We start from the raw sequence: 17,124 nt of genomic DNA on the forward strand, positions 1-17,124 counted from the left end.
ATTTTTACATTTTAGTAAACAACATAGTCATAGTTGACATTTGACCAGCCAGAGTCAACTATGACTTAATAAGTCATACTAGGATACCTTAGTATTTCATACTAGGATAAGAATTTTGTTTTCATTTATATATCTCTCAGCTTCTTACTTCCTAATATTTAAACATTTTAAAGGGAAAGGAAACAGCTTTTCTTTATTAACTATTTTTATTCATACATGGTGTACATAAATTATTCGCGATATTACATCTAGAATAAAGATAATTATCTTTTCTTACTTCGAAAAAATTCTTTGATCCACTACTGTGTTATGATATTTGAAGACCATGGGGATGGCTATGGTTTATGTCTATAAAAGCAGATTCGTAGAAAAAATTCTTTTGAGCACAGAAAGGTAGGTTCCCCCCCACCCAAAAAGCACAGCCCATCTTAACTGTGTAATAACGCACAGGGTACCCGTTTTTCACATTATAGATTTGTCATAATTTTTATTAGTAAGCCAACAAAATTGTTATTTTCATGAAAAATTGACATAAACGGTTTTTCCCCATGGTCCTCAGCTGAGAAACACTTGGATAACTCGTCATTTATTATACTATTGGGCAAAAACAATTTATTAACACAAGAATATAAAAAAATAATACAAAAATTCATTTATCAACTCATGGCTTTTAAAATACTAAGTTTTTTCTTCTTCCTATTTTTGTTCAATTAGATTCTACACTTAGAAAATACACTTTTTTTAATATAGATAAAAATACTCACTGTATCTAATGCACATTCAGTTCCAGATAAATCCAAATGCGTCAAAGCATTTGGTTGAGCCAGAAAATTATACAAATTCTGTAAAAGCAATAAATAATCAAACAAATATAAAACCAAATTAAAAACATAGAGCATGGATATAAAATGAATGCAAACTCACTATGATTTTATTTATTAATTTTTTCCAAAAAATATTTAAAATTTGAGAACTTCTCCTAAAGCTTAAATATTTATCTAAGAATTTCACTTTTTACTGTCATCTTTAAGTTTGAACTGAATCTATTTTTTTTAATCTTATTTCTTTTTAAAGATATGATTATATGAAGAAAACAAATTTTTTCCAAAACAATACTTATTATTTTTTTTTAAAATCTTTAATATAATTTTAAAAAAAATGTCTACTTGTAAAGAGAATCACCTGGAATTGGGAATCAATAAAATGGGGATTAAAAATGAATTTTTTCTTCTTCACAAAACTGGTTTAGGTAGTAGCTATTTAAGAGGCTTGGATTAACAAGTAAGATAGAAAATATTATGTACAAAGAGTTATAACTTCAAAATTAATGATGTCTCGATATTTCTCATCAGTTAAATATGTCTCACATTATAAAAGTGCTATATTAATTAATATATTTGTAATAGGTTAGGGTAGTTAAATAATTTCTATGCATAATACTCTTAAAAAAGGCAGTTAAAAAGCGTATGAAACTGAACATTATATAGAATATTAACTAAACAAAATTATCAAGCAAAGGATAGTCACTAAAAAGTTATCTTACATTAACATCATCTTTGAAGAGATTATCACTGAGATTAAGGAATGTAAGAGTTGAAGGCATGGCACGATTTAATGAAAGAGCATGAGCAAGGGTGTTAATGCCTTTTGATGTAAGACCTGTCCTGCTTAAATTCAGATGGATCAAGCCCTTCTGCAGACGACCTACAGTGCCTCCCAGTTGACCAGCACCTTTAAATAATTAAGAAAATAAAGTATTTTAAAATATTTTATAAATGAAAGTTTAGAAATTTTGTGAATAAAAATATTTTTTAAAGAAACATCTATATCATTTTATGAATTTCAAAGTGTCCTTTTGAGTATATACTTGAGAAAAATCATTTGTGATAGATCTGTATTTGAGAGTGGATTTTGCACACGATCTGTTTTAATGTCTAAATTCATTAGTCAGTTAATGGACTTCATTTTGTTTTATATCTATGCAACTGTATTTGATATTGTTAATTTTTTTAAATGTTTCTAATAGATTTTTTTTTGAGAAACGAAGTCCTGCACTTAACAGAATTTCATGAAACTCTCATAGAATTCTTTTTAATATCAGTTGAAAGGTTAAAAAAAAAAATTTAAAAATTAATTTTATGTCAGCCAGTTAAATTTTCCCATGCTTGGATATGTTTTGGCACTGGGATTATATTGTTTTATATATATACTAAAAATTAAAAAAGGCTCAGTTTAAGCTGTAGAGCCCTAAACCTACATGTGCTTGTTATGCAAAGCTTTCACGTTCATAATATTTTTCAATCTGCATATTTTTTCTTCTTACCTTCAAACTTAACAGATTTATAAAACTTATAATAGTTAACCATTAAATACACAGAATTTAACAGTATTAAATATGATGATAAAAAATACAGGTAGTCTCAATTACAAACCGCTTGGACATGAAAGAATATTATGAATATTGCATAAAAAGTCTTTAAACTTGGATCTCCAAACATGAGCTCAAACTCATCTCTAGTACATACCCAAAATATGGGAAATAAGTTTAAAATGCCAATACCATACAATGAAAAAAATTAAAAATTTTACATACCTTAACATAAAAATTTTGATATTTTTATGAATTCCGAAATGCATCAGGTATGTTAAAATTTTTAAACTTATTTTTATAATAGAGAAAAAAAAAAAGAATTAAGCTGCAATAAAGATTTTTTTTTTTAAATTTAAAAGCAAATGAATAAGCTATAACTAACGATAAATGAAATGAAGACTAACAGAAAAAACTTCTACAAATTAATATTGCACTAAATGTAAAATGACAAATAATAATTTTGATTCTTATTTATCATTATTACTTTGTTTTTATTAAAAAATACAAGGGAAATTTTTGCTTTACATGACATGATTTATGTAAACTAAAATATCCTGCTACATTATATATCTAAAATGCGTACCAATTAAAATAACAATTCAAAAAATACCAAATCCTATAATTTAACTGCCGTGATTATTTGACATGAAATAATAATATATATAAAATATTTCAAAGAGAAATATATCAAAAAATTATAGTTGCAATTTTTAATAATGAAAATTTTTAATCCTTATAAATTGTTTTATAAAAACTATTTAACTGATACATCATTACAAATTTATTTTTTCAGGAAAAATAATTTCTATAAAATGTATTTTCATTTAGGCTATGATTGGAAATATCCAGACAAAGAATTTTTGCCACATTATTTTTTATTGGGGCAGCCTTTTACTGTTAATACAAATTAAAAACTTTTAAGACTCTGAATATTTTGAGTATTTGATTAAACCAAAAACTTTAAATTTTGAAACTACAAAAAGATGAATCTTCACATTTTTAAAATTAAAGTATTAATTAAAATAGTGAAATTAATGAATTTAATATAAAATAACTAACTTTCTAATATTTATATTAGAATACATGAAACACTTTAAGCTTGAGAATAAAATTATAAAATGCTTTACGGAAACAATAATTATAAAGCTTTAGAAAAGCAGATAACGTAATCATATGAATTAATACAACAGCTAGATAAAAATTAGATAAAAATTTATTGATTATGCTAGAATAATTGTTTTGTAAGTTATATAAATTAGTAAGTAATATTAGCACATAATAAATCACAATTGCTAATTTTTACATTGGTAAACAAAGATTAGAAAAAAAATCAAATAGAAAATCAAAACTTTGTAAAATAAAACTTTTGTGTCAATTAAAAGACAGCAGTGGCTTATTTTTAAGGCCAAGGATCACATAATATTGTTAAATAATGACCTGTAATCATTTAGTGTTTTTTTTATGAAGACTTAAAAAAATAATAATATCAAGCTCATAGTTTTGAACTGCTAATGCTCATTTGTCATAAACATTACCAGCACACTTAATGTATGTCTCTAAATAATAAATAATGAAAAATCTAATCTGAGAAATATAAAGACATTTATTGGACATAAGCCATAATTAATAAAATACAGAAACAGAACATCACTAACCTTGCGTAATTTTGGCAATAATTCCGCAAAGACTGTTTATTCCTGTAAATAAAAATAGTAGAGTTTATGAATCTGAGCAACCACACATATACAGCATTCTATAGTACTAAGAAAAAGTTCTTTTTTTTTTCAGTTTTAATCTAAAAAAACAATACATTAATTTAATAAATTGAAAATCAACTTATTTTTACTTAACTTATTTAGTACACTACAACTTCTAAACTTTGAATCATAAATCTTTGAAATTCCAAAATAAATAAAATGAATATTTTCAGAGAGTAACATATTATTAATTTTATATTAAAAAAATTGTTATTTTATATCAAAATCTTAAAATCATATAATACCTACCTTTATCTTCAATTAAATTGTTTGATAAATCTATGGTATGGAGAGGTGTGTGAGGATTAGCAATAAGAGCTAACGATAACTTATATGCAAAATCCCTGAAAAAAATTATTTAAAATGAATAGGTAATATATCCATCAAATTAATTAATAATATTGAAGTGTTAAGAAATCAAAAATCTAACCAACAACCTGTTTCAGTTGTAATGTATTAAGAAAATGTTTATCAGAAGTCTTAATATCGCTTATTTAATATCATACAACAGTAAAAATGACAGCAAAATTATTAGTACTTGTCTCTATTATTACAATGTACTAATTGGCAAATTATGCTAAGAGTATATTTATACTAGAAATAGACGGTTAAAGCAGTATTTCCTAAGAAGTTTTTCATGACTAAGTCAAGTTGCTTTAAAATTCTGAAACATCGTAAAATAATTTTTACAATATTTCCAAATGTTTATTAAATGCAGATTAAACAATAACTTGCAGATTGCAACTGAGCCAAAGAAACAAAAAAATTGTGAGTTGGTTCACAGTTAAGGGATCAAAAATAGGAAATAAATTTTTTCTATCATTTATCCTGTTATATCTCATATTAATTGTAATGTGAAATGTAAAAAAAATATCAAAAAAAATTAGAGTAGAGGAAATTTTAAACTGCACCAATATCTTAAATGAAACATAAATAAGAAATATCCAAATCCACAGACCACTTCAGAAAAAAAAAAGTTTAAAACAAAACTTACCATTTCAGGCCTGTATTATCTAAATAAATTTCCTCAAGAGCAACAGATCTGCGCAAGACAAGTAAAACCACATCTAGTGCCTCTGAAATCTATAAGACAAATTGCAGAATTAAGCTATAAGTACGGGGAAGACTTTTTTTAGTTAACATTAATCATTTATATAAAGAAAAGAAAAATAAAAGGCATGAAAACTTTTTGAGACAATTTTTCATACAATTTTTATTGTATCAGCTGAAACAGAAACATTTATCTCTTATATTGCATTACAAAATTTAATAATGGTCATGAAAGGAATAATTAAAATAAATCATTAACAAAGATCAGATATGCACAATCTATGAACCACATACCAAAAATAACCTAAGAAGCATTTTGACAGGGGTTCTTGAACAGTCTTAAATATTCATAAAAATATGAAAGAAAGAGTAACAGAAAAAACATTTTTAGTTGTGTTTTGTAATAGCAATTTACTGAACATATCTTCTTCAAAGTATCAGAATGTAACCAATTCCAATCACATTAATTAGAGCATTAGTAACAATTTAAGTTTGCTGAATACTAGTAAAAGTTAACTCCTGGGATAAGCTAATATTATTAATATTCTGTTGCCAATAATTTTGTTGTTTAAATTTGCTTCGTAATATTATAAGAACCTATATCTGATTGAATTTGTTTCTGCAACATGTTTTTATTAATTAATTTTAATTTTCATAAACTACAACACCAACTAAATAGTCATTAGCTAGAGGCAACACATTTCTTAATAAATTTCCAGTTAAGGAATTTAAAAAATTGTTTTCAGAAAATCGACTTTATTTGTCAATAATCCTCCTTCAAAAGTGATAAATTCATTCTAACACTCCTCTAACTTTTTGATGCCTTTGATGTAGAACAATTAGTTTTCACTCTCAAAATAAGCCTCAGTTTCAAAAATAACTTCCTTCCCTAGAGCTTCTTTTTTGAGCATGCAAAAAGCCAATAATTTCTTGGGTACAGATCTGCATAGTATGGTGAAAGGGGAAGTAGTTCTAAGGGTAATTTATTCATTTTAATCATCATTTTCCTCAGCTTGTGACAAGGGGCATTGTCTAAGTGAAACAGAACTTTTTTTCTTCTCATGTGAGAAAGTTTTTTCTTGATTTCCAAGCTCAGTCAATCCAATAATGCCAACAGTTTTATGTTTTTTAAGATAATCAATTAACAAAATACCAAGTGCGTCTCAAAATACGAAAGCATAACCTTTCTAATTGACTTTTGTGTTCTTGGTAGCTTTGAACAGTCCCCCCCCCCACTGCTGTCCATTCAGCAAAAGATCTTTTTGATTCAGGAGTGTAGCAGTGGATCCATGTCTTATCCATTGTCACATGCTGACAAAAGAAATCCTTTTTATTTCGCTTTAACAGTTCCAAACAATGCTCTAAATCATTAACATGTTTTTTTGCTTGTTTTTTTTTTTGGTGAGAAAAGACAGTACCCATTACGTAAGCTTGCACATGCTCAAGTTTTCATGTAAAATTATGAACAAACTACCTTATGATATAGTTAGGGTTTCAGCTATCTCATGCAACAATACTTTACCCTCATTTTACTACTTTACTAAACTGTTTTGATGTTTTATGGAAAAACTGCTGATTAGGGACAACCAGAGAGTTGAGCAACATCAGGGTCTTTACGATAACATTTAAACTCAGAATACCAGTCAATAATAGTTGATTTCTCCGGTGGAAAATCTCCATAACACTTTTCAAACCACTGTTTTGCTTCAACAGTATTTTTCCAAATTAAAAAATAATGCTTAATCAAATCACAATATTCTTTTTTATCCATTGTTTTAAAAATTACAAAACTAGGGTCACTAAAATCTCTTTTTATCTCCAAACTACTGGCCCACCATTTTTAACAAATAATTAGATATCAATGACAAGCAATGAGTTTGTTGGTACTGGCAGGAAGTGTCAGTGCTGAACCCACAACAGCAAAATATGACAAATTATAATTGACAGATAAAAATTATGATTAGTTGACATGAAAATTTATTTTGCATTAATTGCCCGAATTTATTTGCATACCACTGCAATTGAATATTTCTCAACTACTAACAGGCGAACAATCTGCTAAAAAATTTTAAAAAAATAATTTTAAAAAACAAATTATGATAGTTTAGTTTTATGGCAACTATCATGAAAATTTTCCAAACAAGAATCTACTTGATTGGAGAGTTCTAATCATAGCGTACTCATGTTAAAAAATTACAATTATAAATCAGTGGCAAATTTCCCAAACTGGAAAAATCAATCTGTCATTGAAAGAATAAAATAGCAAAAGGTTCATGCAAATATTTTCTCTTCTGCAATTGAATTTTCATCAATTTTGCAACAATGGAGAGAACTCATTAACAAATATTAAAAAATAAAAGTAAATAACGAGTAAAAATTAAGCATCTAATCTCAATAGAGTATTTTAGTTTTGGTAGAAAAATATATTCAGATACTTTTCATAATACTCTGTATAATTGATATATAACTTACACTTAAACTGTTTAATATCATATCAAATAGTTACAAAAGTTTTTTTAAAAAATCTAAAATTAGTAACTTTACTACTCAAAAATTTTTCCAGTTTTAAAATATTAAAATCTTACCAATTTAACGCCAGTGGCTCGGAACTTTGTAAACCATGTGTTGAACATCAGAGCTGAAATAATTGGCATTAAATCCCTGTAAAGAGTTTAAAAAAATTAGTAAAAGAATACAATTTAAGCTAAAAAAAAAAACATTAGATTCTCAATAATAGTTAAGACTAAGTCATTTTTCTCTTTCTAATATAATAAATTATGCTTTACAATTTCAGAGAAATAGTAAATATTGGAATATTATAAGAATTTTTTTAAGAATCATTTTATTATTATTTTAACTTTAACTAAACACAGCATACATAGAACAGAGGGAAAAAAAGTGCAAAACTCTGAACAACTTTTGACCTGATGGGGTATTAAAACATCTATGGTTCTCGGGAAACAATTACAAGTTTTGGGGGGAAGGGGATTATTTGTCACCCTGTGCCAGCGAGAGTAGAAGACCAAGTTTGGTTAGCTGCTTCACTCTGTCGTCCTCTGTACAGTTTTTTGTGTTCTACACATATTTTTATAAAGATGTATAGAACACAAAGACCCTCAAAGACTCAATAGACCCTTAGGGATTTTAACTTGATTGAAGACACAATTAGGAACGATTGACACTCAATGTAAAATTTTGCGCATGAAAACATGTATGCATATAGTAAGCAATAACAGGTTTAATGAAATAATATCAAAACTAAGTCACGTCATAATCAGTAAACTTCTTGCCTTCAGAAAAACAGTTCATAATGGGCTCTGAAGGAGTTAATTATAGTTAGATAGTTTTTTTTCAATCTCATGATTGAATTTAAAAAAATCTTCAATGTAATAATCTTCAATGTATTTCATTTACTAGCAAAAATAAAATTATCATTCATGGTTGAACAATAATTATTATTATTATACAATTATTAATAACTAAATAATAATACATAAAAATAATAAATTTAATTGTAATTAATAATAATTATTAGATATTAATTACAATTATATCAAACCAAATACATCCATATCATAATGTATCAAATTGAATATATATATCAAATATCATATTTATAATAACTGCATACTGACAAAAAATCACATTACCTCCCATCTAGATGATCAAAATCTAAAAGTGACAATTCTTTGCTATCATGTGATAAATAGATTGTATCTACATCCTGAAACAAAAATTAAAAATTAGCATTGAAAAAGCATATAAGAAAATTTTCCTAGCATATAAAAATAAGGAGCATAAATTAGCATATTAAATATATGTTCATCAAAAAAAAAATTTAAATTATACTATGGTTATGGTTACTGTGCACAGCAACTGGGCACAAAAATAAATTTACATACTGATATTAGGGAAGTTGTGCATTAAAACATGCCAACTTTAAACATGCCAACGGCCTATGCATAGGGTAATTCACAACTCCCCTTCCATCTTTTCTGAAAGCCTTATTTTAAAAAAAGCATAACAATATGAAATTAAGTTAGTTTATCACGAATGCAAATTAATAAGAGAGGCCTAAGCATTTTGAAGGTTTTAATTTGCCTAGAAATAAATTAAATATAAATTTAAGTGAAATTAATAGCAAAAAAAAAAAATATATGCCCCCTACAATTTCTAACAAATATGAACAAGCGATCAACACTGAATAATCACTTCCTTCCACTACCCATTTTTTTTTTCTTGGTTTTTTCCCCATCACAACTGAGTCAAATTGAAACTGAAATAATATCCTACAGATATTAAAGACAGAACTGAAAAGGAGAGATTTACTGGAAGAGAGGGTATGAGAATGAATAGTAGAAAGTACAGAAAGAGCTTTGCCTTCTGAGAATTATTCAAAGATTATGAGAAAAAAGCTGATTTAACAGAAGAGTGTGTCTTTTGCATTTTTTTCATGGAAGCAATGATGGCTCGTTCCATTTCTGATCAATGAGGTGAGAGGAAAAAAGAGAAAGGGAAAGGAACAATAGTAAGGTGAGAAAAAGCTTTACTTTCTAAGAATTATTCAAGGGAGATGAGGAAAAACTGGTCCAAAAGGAAGGTGCGTAGTTTACTCGACTTTTTAATACAGTAAAGATGACTTTGTTCATTCTCGATAAATGGCTTAAGAGAAAGGGAAAGAGAATTGGAGGGAATGAAAGAGTAGAATGAATAAATCTTTTTTTAAAAAAATTTATTCAAGGTGATGAGAAAAAACTGGTTTAACGTAAAGTTGCATAGTTTTGTTTTCAGTTTCAAGAAAGTGAAGATGGCTTGTTTCATTCCTGGTATGTGACGCAAACAGCGCAAAGCAGGAAGCTGACCATTTTGATGGTTTTACACATTATTTTCCAAATTGATTTTGATTTTTTCCCTTAAATTTTCTTCCAAATTTGTAATAAATAGGCTGAATTTCATGTAAATCTTTTGTTTATCTTGATTTGATTATTTTTCATTGATTGCACATGTAATGATCACGGCAAAATTTTTCATAAAAAAAATATATAAGAAATGTAGTTATTAAAAGAAAAATATATTTTAGAAATCTATTCTTGTAATTATGTTTTCAAAATCTATTTAATTAAATTATTAAGTTTAAGGTTTAATATTGTGTTCATATTTCCTATAAATACAATTATTAATATTTTTGGCAGTCATCAAATCCAACATGTAATTTTACCAGTTGTAATTGATATTTAATGATCGGCACCATATAACCACCTCTCACAAAAAAGCATGTATTTTATCAAAATTTGTGGCGATGCTTAATCGGTATTTTAAAGTCATTAAAAATATTGCTTAAAAAGTCAAATTTAAAATTTAGATAATTATGTCTATTATTTATTAATTAAAATTGCATTGATAATTGGCAGTTAGCAACAATATTAACAAGGGAATTATCATCAAGAAGCTGAGCTAGTGCTACTAAAAACTAATAAGTCTCATCAAATTTAAAATTAAACAGACATTAACTAATATCACCATATATAAAAATAAAATCTATTTAAAAAGTTTAAGATAACAGTACAAAATGGTAGAATTAATGAACTTTCACTTTCCATTTTAAAATATTATTGCTTGAGTTAGTAGCATTCTAATACAATTTCAAGGTACAAACTTGGAAAAAAATCTACTTAGGATTTCTCAAAGGAGTCTTTTTTTTCTGACACTATAGCAACTCACCCAAGCAACTTCCTCTCTATATGGTAGGCCATGGTAATCACACATACAAGCATACTGAGTAGAGTATCCTCCACAAGGACCAGTATCTTTAGTTTCAATCGCATGATTGTACTCCAACATTGCCTGTAATCGGGTTGGTGGATGAACATCCAGTTTCCTGATTACATGCCTAAAAAATTAAAAAAAACATCTCTTTTAAAAAGAAAAAAGGAGTACAGATTCTAAGAGCTATTTTATTACAAATATATATTTAAAGAAAAAAAATGACTCTAGAATAAACTTCAAAAAAAAAATTATGTTCATGATTATTTATGTAGTTTAAGTGAATTATTTATACTAAAATTATTTATAAAGTAATTCAAAATTAAACAAATAATTAGAAAAAGAAAGTGATATTTAATGTGCTTGATTTAAAGAATTATCGAGAACGAAAATTAGATTCTTGTGCAAAATAAACATATGATTTGAGATATTATTTATAATATATATTAGAAAAGAGAATTAATTTTGAAATGTAAAAAGATTTGTATATGTATGCATTATAAAAGGGTGTATGCATTTAAACAATACTTTCCATTTAAACATGATAAAAGTTAACAATATTAGCATAATAGATGAAGAGAAAGAAATCATGAAAATATGAATTATCATTCTAAGCATCGAAATGTTAAGTTCATTATTTGATAATTTTTTTAAAATACGAATGAAATAAAGTCAAACTACGAGCACAATAAACCTTCCTCCTTTTTAAGCTTATATTTTAAAATAAGTAATATTTTATTATTGACACAGATTTATTGACTATCGTTTAACTCCTTCAAGTTAGAGTTCAATCAGATGTCGATAGCTTGAAAGACTTTATGCTATAAGATTAGGCTGATAAAGATTGTCTCAAATATCTTCTTTAACAAACAGAACTCATATTATGGTTTCACGTTTATCAACTTGCTGTAAGTTAGAAAGCAAATAAAAAGTACAAAAAACTTGTAATTACTAACATTAAATTGCCCCAATCCTTAATGTTACTTCTAAATTATGCTTCATTTCATATTGGTTTCACTTTGTTTGTCTATATCTAGTGATACTTCACCAGGTGCCATCAGATGGCAACAACATGCGGCTCACTAATTTGCCTTAATTTAACTACTTCCAATACCTAACTCACCTACAGTTTCATTAAGATGAGGATTAAGTATCGATATACAGTGAAACCTCGGTTAAACAGACACTCTTGAGACTGAAAAAATTGTCCGTTTATGAGAGTTGTCTGGTTACGGAAAGGGTACCGTAATAACAAAGTTTAACACTGTAAATTGTTTTTAGAATATTGCAAGGATATTTATTTAAACTTTAAAACACTTTTTTGTATACAAAAGAAATATATGAAGAAGTTTTATATAAATACATAATTCTAGATGTAGCTACAAATAAATCAATATAATTTTCTTATTAACACAGATATTCAAGTTAGTCACATGATATAGAATAGAAACTTTTAGTCCTCAGTCGGTTTCAATTATTAAGCTTACACCCCATAACTTGATAGGAAATGTGGTTAATACCTCCTTGAAAGTAAACTTCCCACAATTCACAGAAAAAAAAGAGAAATTAATCATCTATCAAGTGTTAGAATAAATGCTTCATTTAAATGAGCACCTCAATGATTATATTTCAGTTCCCGTTTTTTTTTACCCCAGCAAATACAGTCTTCAAATTCATATGAAAATTAAAGAAATTTTACGTGGGGTCGAAGCATTGAGAGCATTTAAGACGTCATTTCAGCTTATGGGGTCTGATAACCTGTATCGTCCAGATAAAAAGATGCCGCTCTCCGAATGAGTAGTATTATTTTCTCTTCTTTCTTTGCAAAGATAAAGCAAGGTAACAGGAAAAAGATTGATTCTTTAGTAGTAAGCTTAACAATATTTTCAGTTATGGATAAGGCAAAAAATGTACATGCTTTAAAAATGGTGAAAAGTTGCATACCTTTTTTCTTGCAATTTAACGCAAAAGAAGTTTCTTTTTTTTTCAAATGTAGAAAAAAAAGTGTCCAGTTAGAAGAGACAGAAAACAACTTCTCAGGGCAAAAATAACTGTCCATTTCCGGTTACGGTAGTGTCCACTTTGTGGAGAATGTACATAATGGGTTATTCGTAGAAGATTCACGAAGAATTAAAAATATGTCCGTATAGATAGGCGTCGAAGAAGCGTTCATAACAGGATGTTTCTCCAAATTTGATATGTTCTTGAACATAAAATATCATTCACTCTTACAGCATTTTCATTTTAGCAATGAGACTGGTCATTGTGATGTCTTTCAAAAATTCATTACATGAGAAGCCAGTGCAGATCAACTGTGGCCATGGAATATTGTTAGAAATCAGTTATACCATTAAAAAGATACCAATAGATTTTTGTACTGAAAGTTTACTCATTCTACTTGTAGATATATTACAGACCTTGCATTAGTCACCACACAGTAAATGTTATTGGGTTTATCTCGCAGCTAAAAACAAATAGTGTGAAAGTTATATTCCAGAATTTCTCTTGAAAAACAAATAAAATCTTTTAATTTCCAGAAAAACAGAGTGATATTTTGTTGCTTTAATTACATCAAACTTAGTTATCAAATTTAAAGAATGCATCAAAGAATAAATGGCTAGATCTCTAAGGGTTAAATGAGAAAAGAAAAAAAAACTACAATTAGCTCAAGAGCAACAACCTGTGATTTGTCATTTGCTGCAAATAAATATGATGAAAGCCAGGAGCAGAATATGAAATGGACAAACAATTGCAAGGACTTATATCAGAAGGAAGCATTCCATCCTTCTACCATGACCAGAAGGAAAAAAATATTAAACTTATCTATAACTACCCTGCAACCCACAAAATAATTATTCTTTTAATATCAGGATAAAGAGAGCAAATTAAAATTTTATAAATTCAATTACAGATAAGTCAGCAATAATTTTATTTTTATTTTTTTATATCTGTAAAAAAGAAAATTTAAAAAAAAGGGAGAAACTTACTCTAAAGGCACTTGAGGAAAGATGCTTTTGACAGCAGTTCCCAATTGGCTAATCATATGATTAACATCTTCTGACTCAGGGTCAAACGAAAAGAATGTAAATATTTTGTTATCAACGGTCAGACAAAGCTACATAAAAAAAAGATTTATTAAAAATTAATAGCACTCAAACCAATATAAAAAATAGCTATTATTTTTAATTTAATAAAAATATTAACAAAAAGATTAACATAATTTTATTAGTTAATTGAAGTTTGATGTTTTTCTTTGTTTTTTAAAAAGATGTCGACAACAATATGAAACAATATTTTATTAGATTTGTTGAAAGGATTCAGAAATATTATAAAAACAGTAAATAAAAACTAATTATCAAAGATAAAAAAGTTTCTAAAAAAAATAAAATATAACAAAACTTACTCAAATAAAAATAAAATCATTTTTTAAAAAAAAAAATTTAAACTGAACAAAACAGAGTCACATAATCTTGAAAAAGATTAAAATGAGACAAAGTTTATTAAATGTAGTCAATCATAGCAGTTCAACAGCAACTTTCATTTTTAACTACCTTCTGATTTTATTAAACTTTTAAATGTTATTAAGTAATTTAGGAAAAGTTTTTAAATTGAAATTTATATTGCATTTAAGCTAACAGATCTAAAATTAAAAAAATTTGAGGAGTTTCTTCTCGAATTAAAATAAAATAGATAAAGCTGACAAATTCTCTTAAAATCAATTCATATATTTAAAAACTATAAAAGTAACTACTGTCAAGATTTAGTTTAAAAACTGACATGCAAATCCTAAATATAGGAATTAGTGTCTAAATTTTACTTTTTTTTTTCTTTCAATAGTGTCCATAAATTACAATTCGACTAGATTTCTGTTCACATATTACAATCTCATTTTTCATTGTAGAAATAGACTTTTATTTTTGAAAGACATAAGAAAAAAAATTTTGTTAAAATTACAAAAGGAACAGTAAATTATTAATTAAAAATATGAAGGATAAAAACATTTTAATATAAAATGAGTAAATAGTAGGATACTAATTCAACATATACAGCAATTTTTTTATGCTAAGTTTTTTAAAAAAAATTCATAACAATTATCCAAAAGTTTCATAACATTCGTTTAGTTATTACATCTAAAAAATAGACTAAGAGCAGTGAAAAGAGGTCTACAGTTTAATTATACAGTTTTAATCAGTGCATAAATTTACTTTGCACACATGAAAACTTTGCAAAATGGCTTAGTTCTTCATAAGTGATTTTGAAAAATCAAAAATACTCATTACTTTTCTACAATTCTCGAGTAAATATATGAAGTACATAGGACCACTGCGTCCTACCCTCTTCCATTTATAGTTCCACTACCACTAAACCACATAAAACTTGTGAAATGCATAAAAATAATTATTACTAAAACGATAAAATGTATACCCAAATCATAATGTATTAGACATTCAGCAATAACATTTAGGAAAGTGAACGAATTATAATTTTAATTTAGTAAAGGAAAAGATGCTATCATTTACATAAAAAAAATATATTGTATAGAATTTTTTGTTAAATAAATTAATAAATTTCCTTACTTGATTATTTTTTTTACTTTCTATTGCCTGGAGGTCTAAATAATGGAATGTGTGTTCAATCTGGAAAAGAAAAGATATTGTCAGAAATATATTTCAAGCATTTGTCAATAACGTACAGCATTAGATTTAAAAAAAAAAAAAATTATTAAAAAATGTGTGACTATCCTGAATCCAACTAAATGCAAGCCTCAAGTATCAAGAATATTTGGAATGTTATAAAAAAAAATCATATAAACATTATAACATTCGAATACAGAAAAAGAGTAACTATCTTCTTTTTTTACCCTAGCAGCAAAATAACTTGGGCCCAATCTATACATCGCAATATTGGACCCTCGGTGCATATTCTTATAAAGCCCATATTGAGCCCAACTGAGAGCAAAGTAAAATTGTTGCTGGAGTATCGATAAACCAAAAATGCAAAGTTCATGTGACAGCATTGTCACGGTTAGGTTTCGAGAGAAGGTGAAGAGGAAGAAGTGCTGAATAGGAGAAAATGAAGTAAAATACAATATTGAATTGACAATAACATTTTTAAAAAATTAAGTGAGTGTTTTAGGATTTGTCCCAATTTAAAGTTCCTTTGAATTAAACCCATTGTCATATGATCAGTGACTTTAAACAAAGAATATGACAACATAAATAATGACTATTTTGAAGTTTTAGATTAAATATAGATTTTTCTGTTATTTGCTTTCTATCCCACTTTGAATTTTTCAGTTTTATTACGTAAATAAACTTTTGTTTCTTTATCAACATTTCTATTGTAGAGCAGATTTTTTTCCTTCTTTACTTAGTACTTTTTTCTTGTGGAAAACGGAGATTTTCAGCATTACAGTTTTGTTTTCAGAATTAAGAACAATTGCATTTTATGTTTCTTTTTTAACTATTTGTTTATTTTGACCTAACTTTCATTGTCTCTTTTTATTAAGACACAATATTTTTCAAGAGCGTTTCTGCCAAATTCTTTTCTTTATCGTCAGTTTATCATCACTTTTTCTAATAATCTACCGAAAATTACTATAAACTGTAATCAAATAAAAAATACTGATTTCTTTAGAAAAATTCATTTTGACATAATTTTGAGGATAGAGTTAAATCTATATTTTTCTTTCCAGTGGAAAAAATCATTGGCCAATACTTTCGCCTAAATATAATTTTATTTGCCAAATTTACGATTTTTTCACATTTGGTGACATGTCGAATTCTCAGCACAAGCCCTGTATATACATATATTTTTATTTTATACATATACATAAATATTTATGTATGTATGTACATACATATATATATACATATATTGCATATGTGTTGCAACATTATGTCTTCCATTATTATGAAATCTATTTTATTCATTAATTTTGTTTTTATATTAGCGTCAGTATTTGTATCAGGGTGGCCACTCAAATCAGATTTCAAATTTCCCTGATTTTTCCAGGTTTTACAGATAAAAATCTTAAAATTTCCAGGTTTTTGTTTCTTTTTTCTTATAAAGTGTAAGATGTGTACAAGAAAAGTGTCTATATTATAAAATATTTTATTCAAAATGTAATTTTTTTAACATATCATCTTGAAAAACATAATTTATTTTGATAATTTTCAAGAT

The 17,124-nt window shown here is 26.6% G+C and overlaps 1 protein-coding gene across 3 annotated transcripts in view; it reads right to left on the bottom strand.

Moving 5' to 3' along the window:
* The window catches only part of LRR (capping protein regulator and myosin 1 linker 1 leucine rich repeat protein), a 58,483-nt gene that overhangs the window by 38,147 nt on the left and 3,212 nt on the right, over positions 1–17,124 (bottom strand). For all 3 annotated transcript variants that reach the window (XM_087159514.1, XM_087159513.1, XM_087159515.1), the window contains exons 4-13: positions 15,519–15,578; positions 13,929–14,056; positions 10,900–11,068; positions 8,829–8,902; positions 7,764–7,839; positions 5,123–5,211; positions 4,378–4,472; positions 4,027–4,068; positions 1,544–1,731; positions 765–842 (exon numbers count right to left, since the gene is read on the bottom strand). In XM_087159514.1, coding sequence (XP_087015640.1) covers positions 765–842; positions 1,544–1,731; positions 4,027–4,068; positions 4,378–4,472; positions 5,123–5,211; positions 7,764–7,839; positions 8,829–8,902; positions 10,900–11,068; positions 13,929–14,056; positions 15,519–15,578 — 999 coding nt within the window. The remainder of the gene's footprint in view (positions 1–764; positions 843–1,543; positions 1,732–4,026; positions 4,069–4,377; positions 4,473–5,122; positions 5,212–7,763; positions 7,840–8,828; positions 8,903–10,899; positions 11,069–13,928; positions 14,057–15,518; positions 15,579–17,124) is intronic.

Source organism: Parasteatoda tepidariorum, chromosome 3 (assembly GCF_982258835.1).
Source record: "Parasteatoda tepidariorum strain Cologne lab strain chromosome 3, Ptep-v5.0, whole genome shotgun sequence".
Lineage (NCBI taxonomy): Eukaryota > Metazoa > Arthropoda > Arachnida > Araneae > Theridiidae > Parasteatoda > Parasteatoda tepidariorum.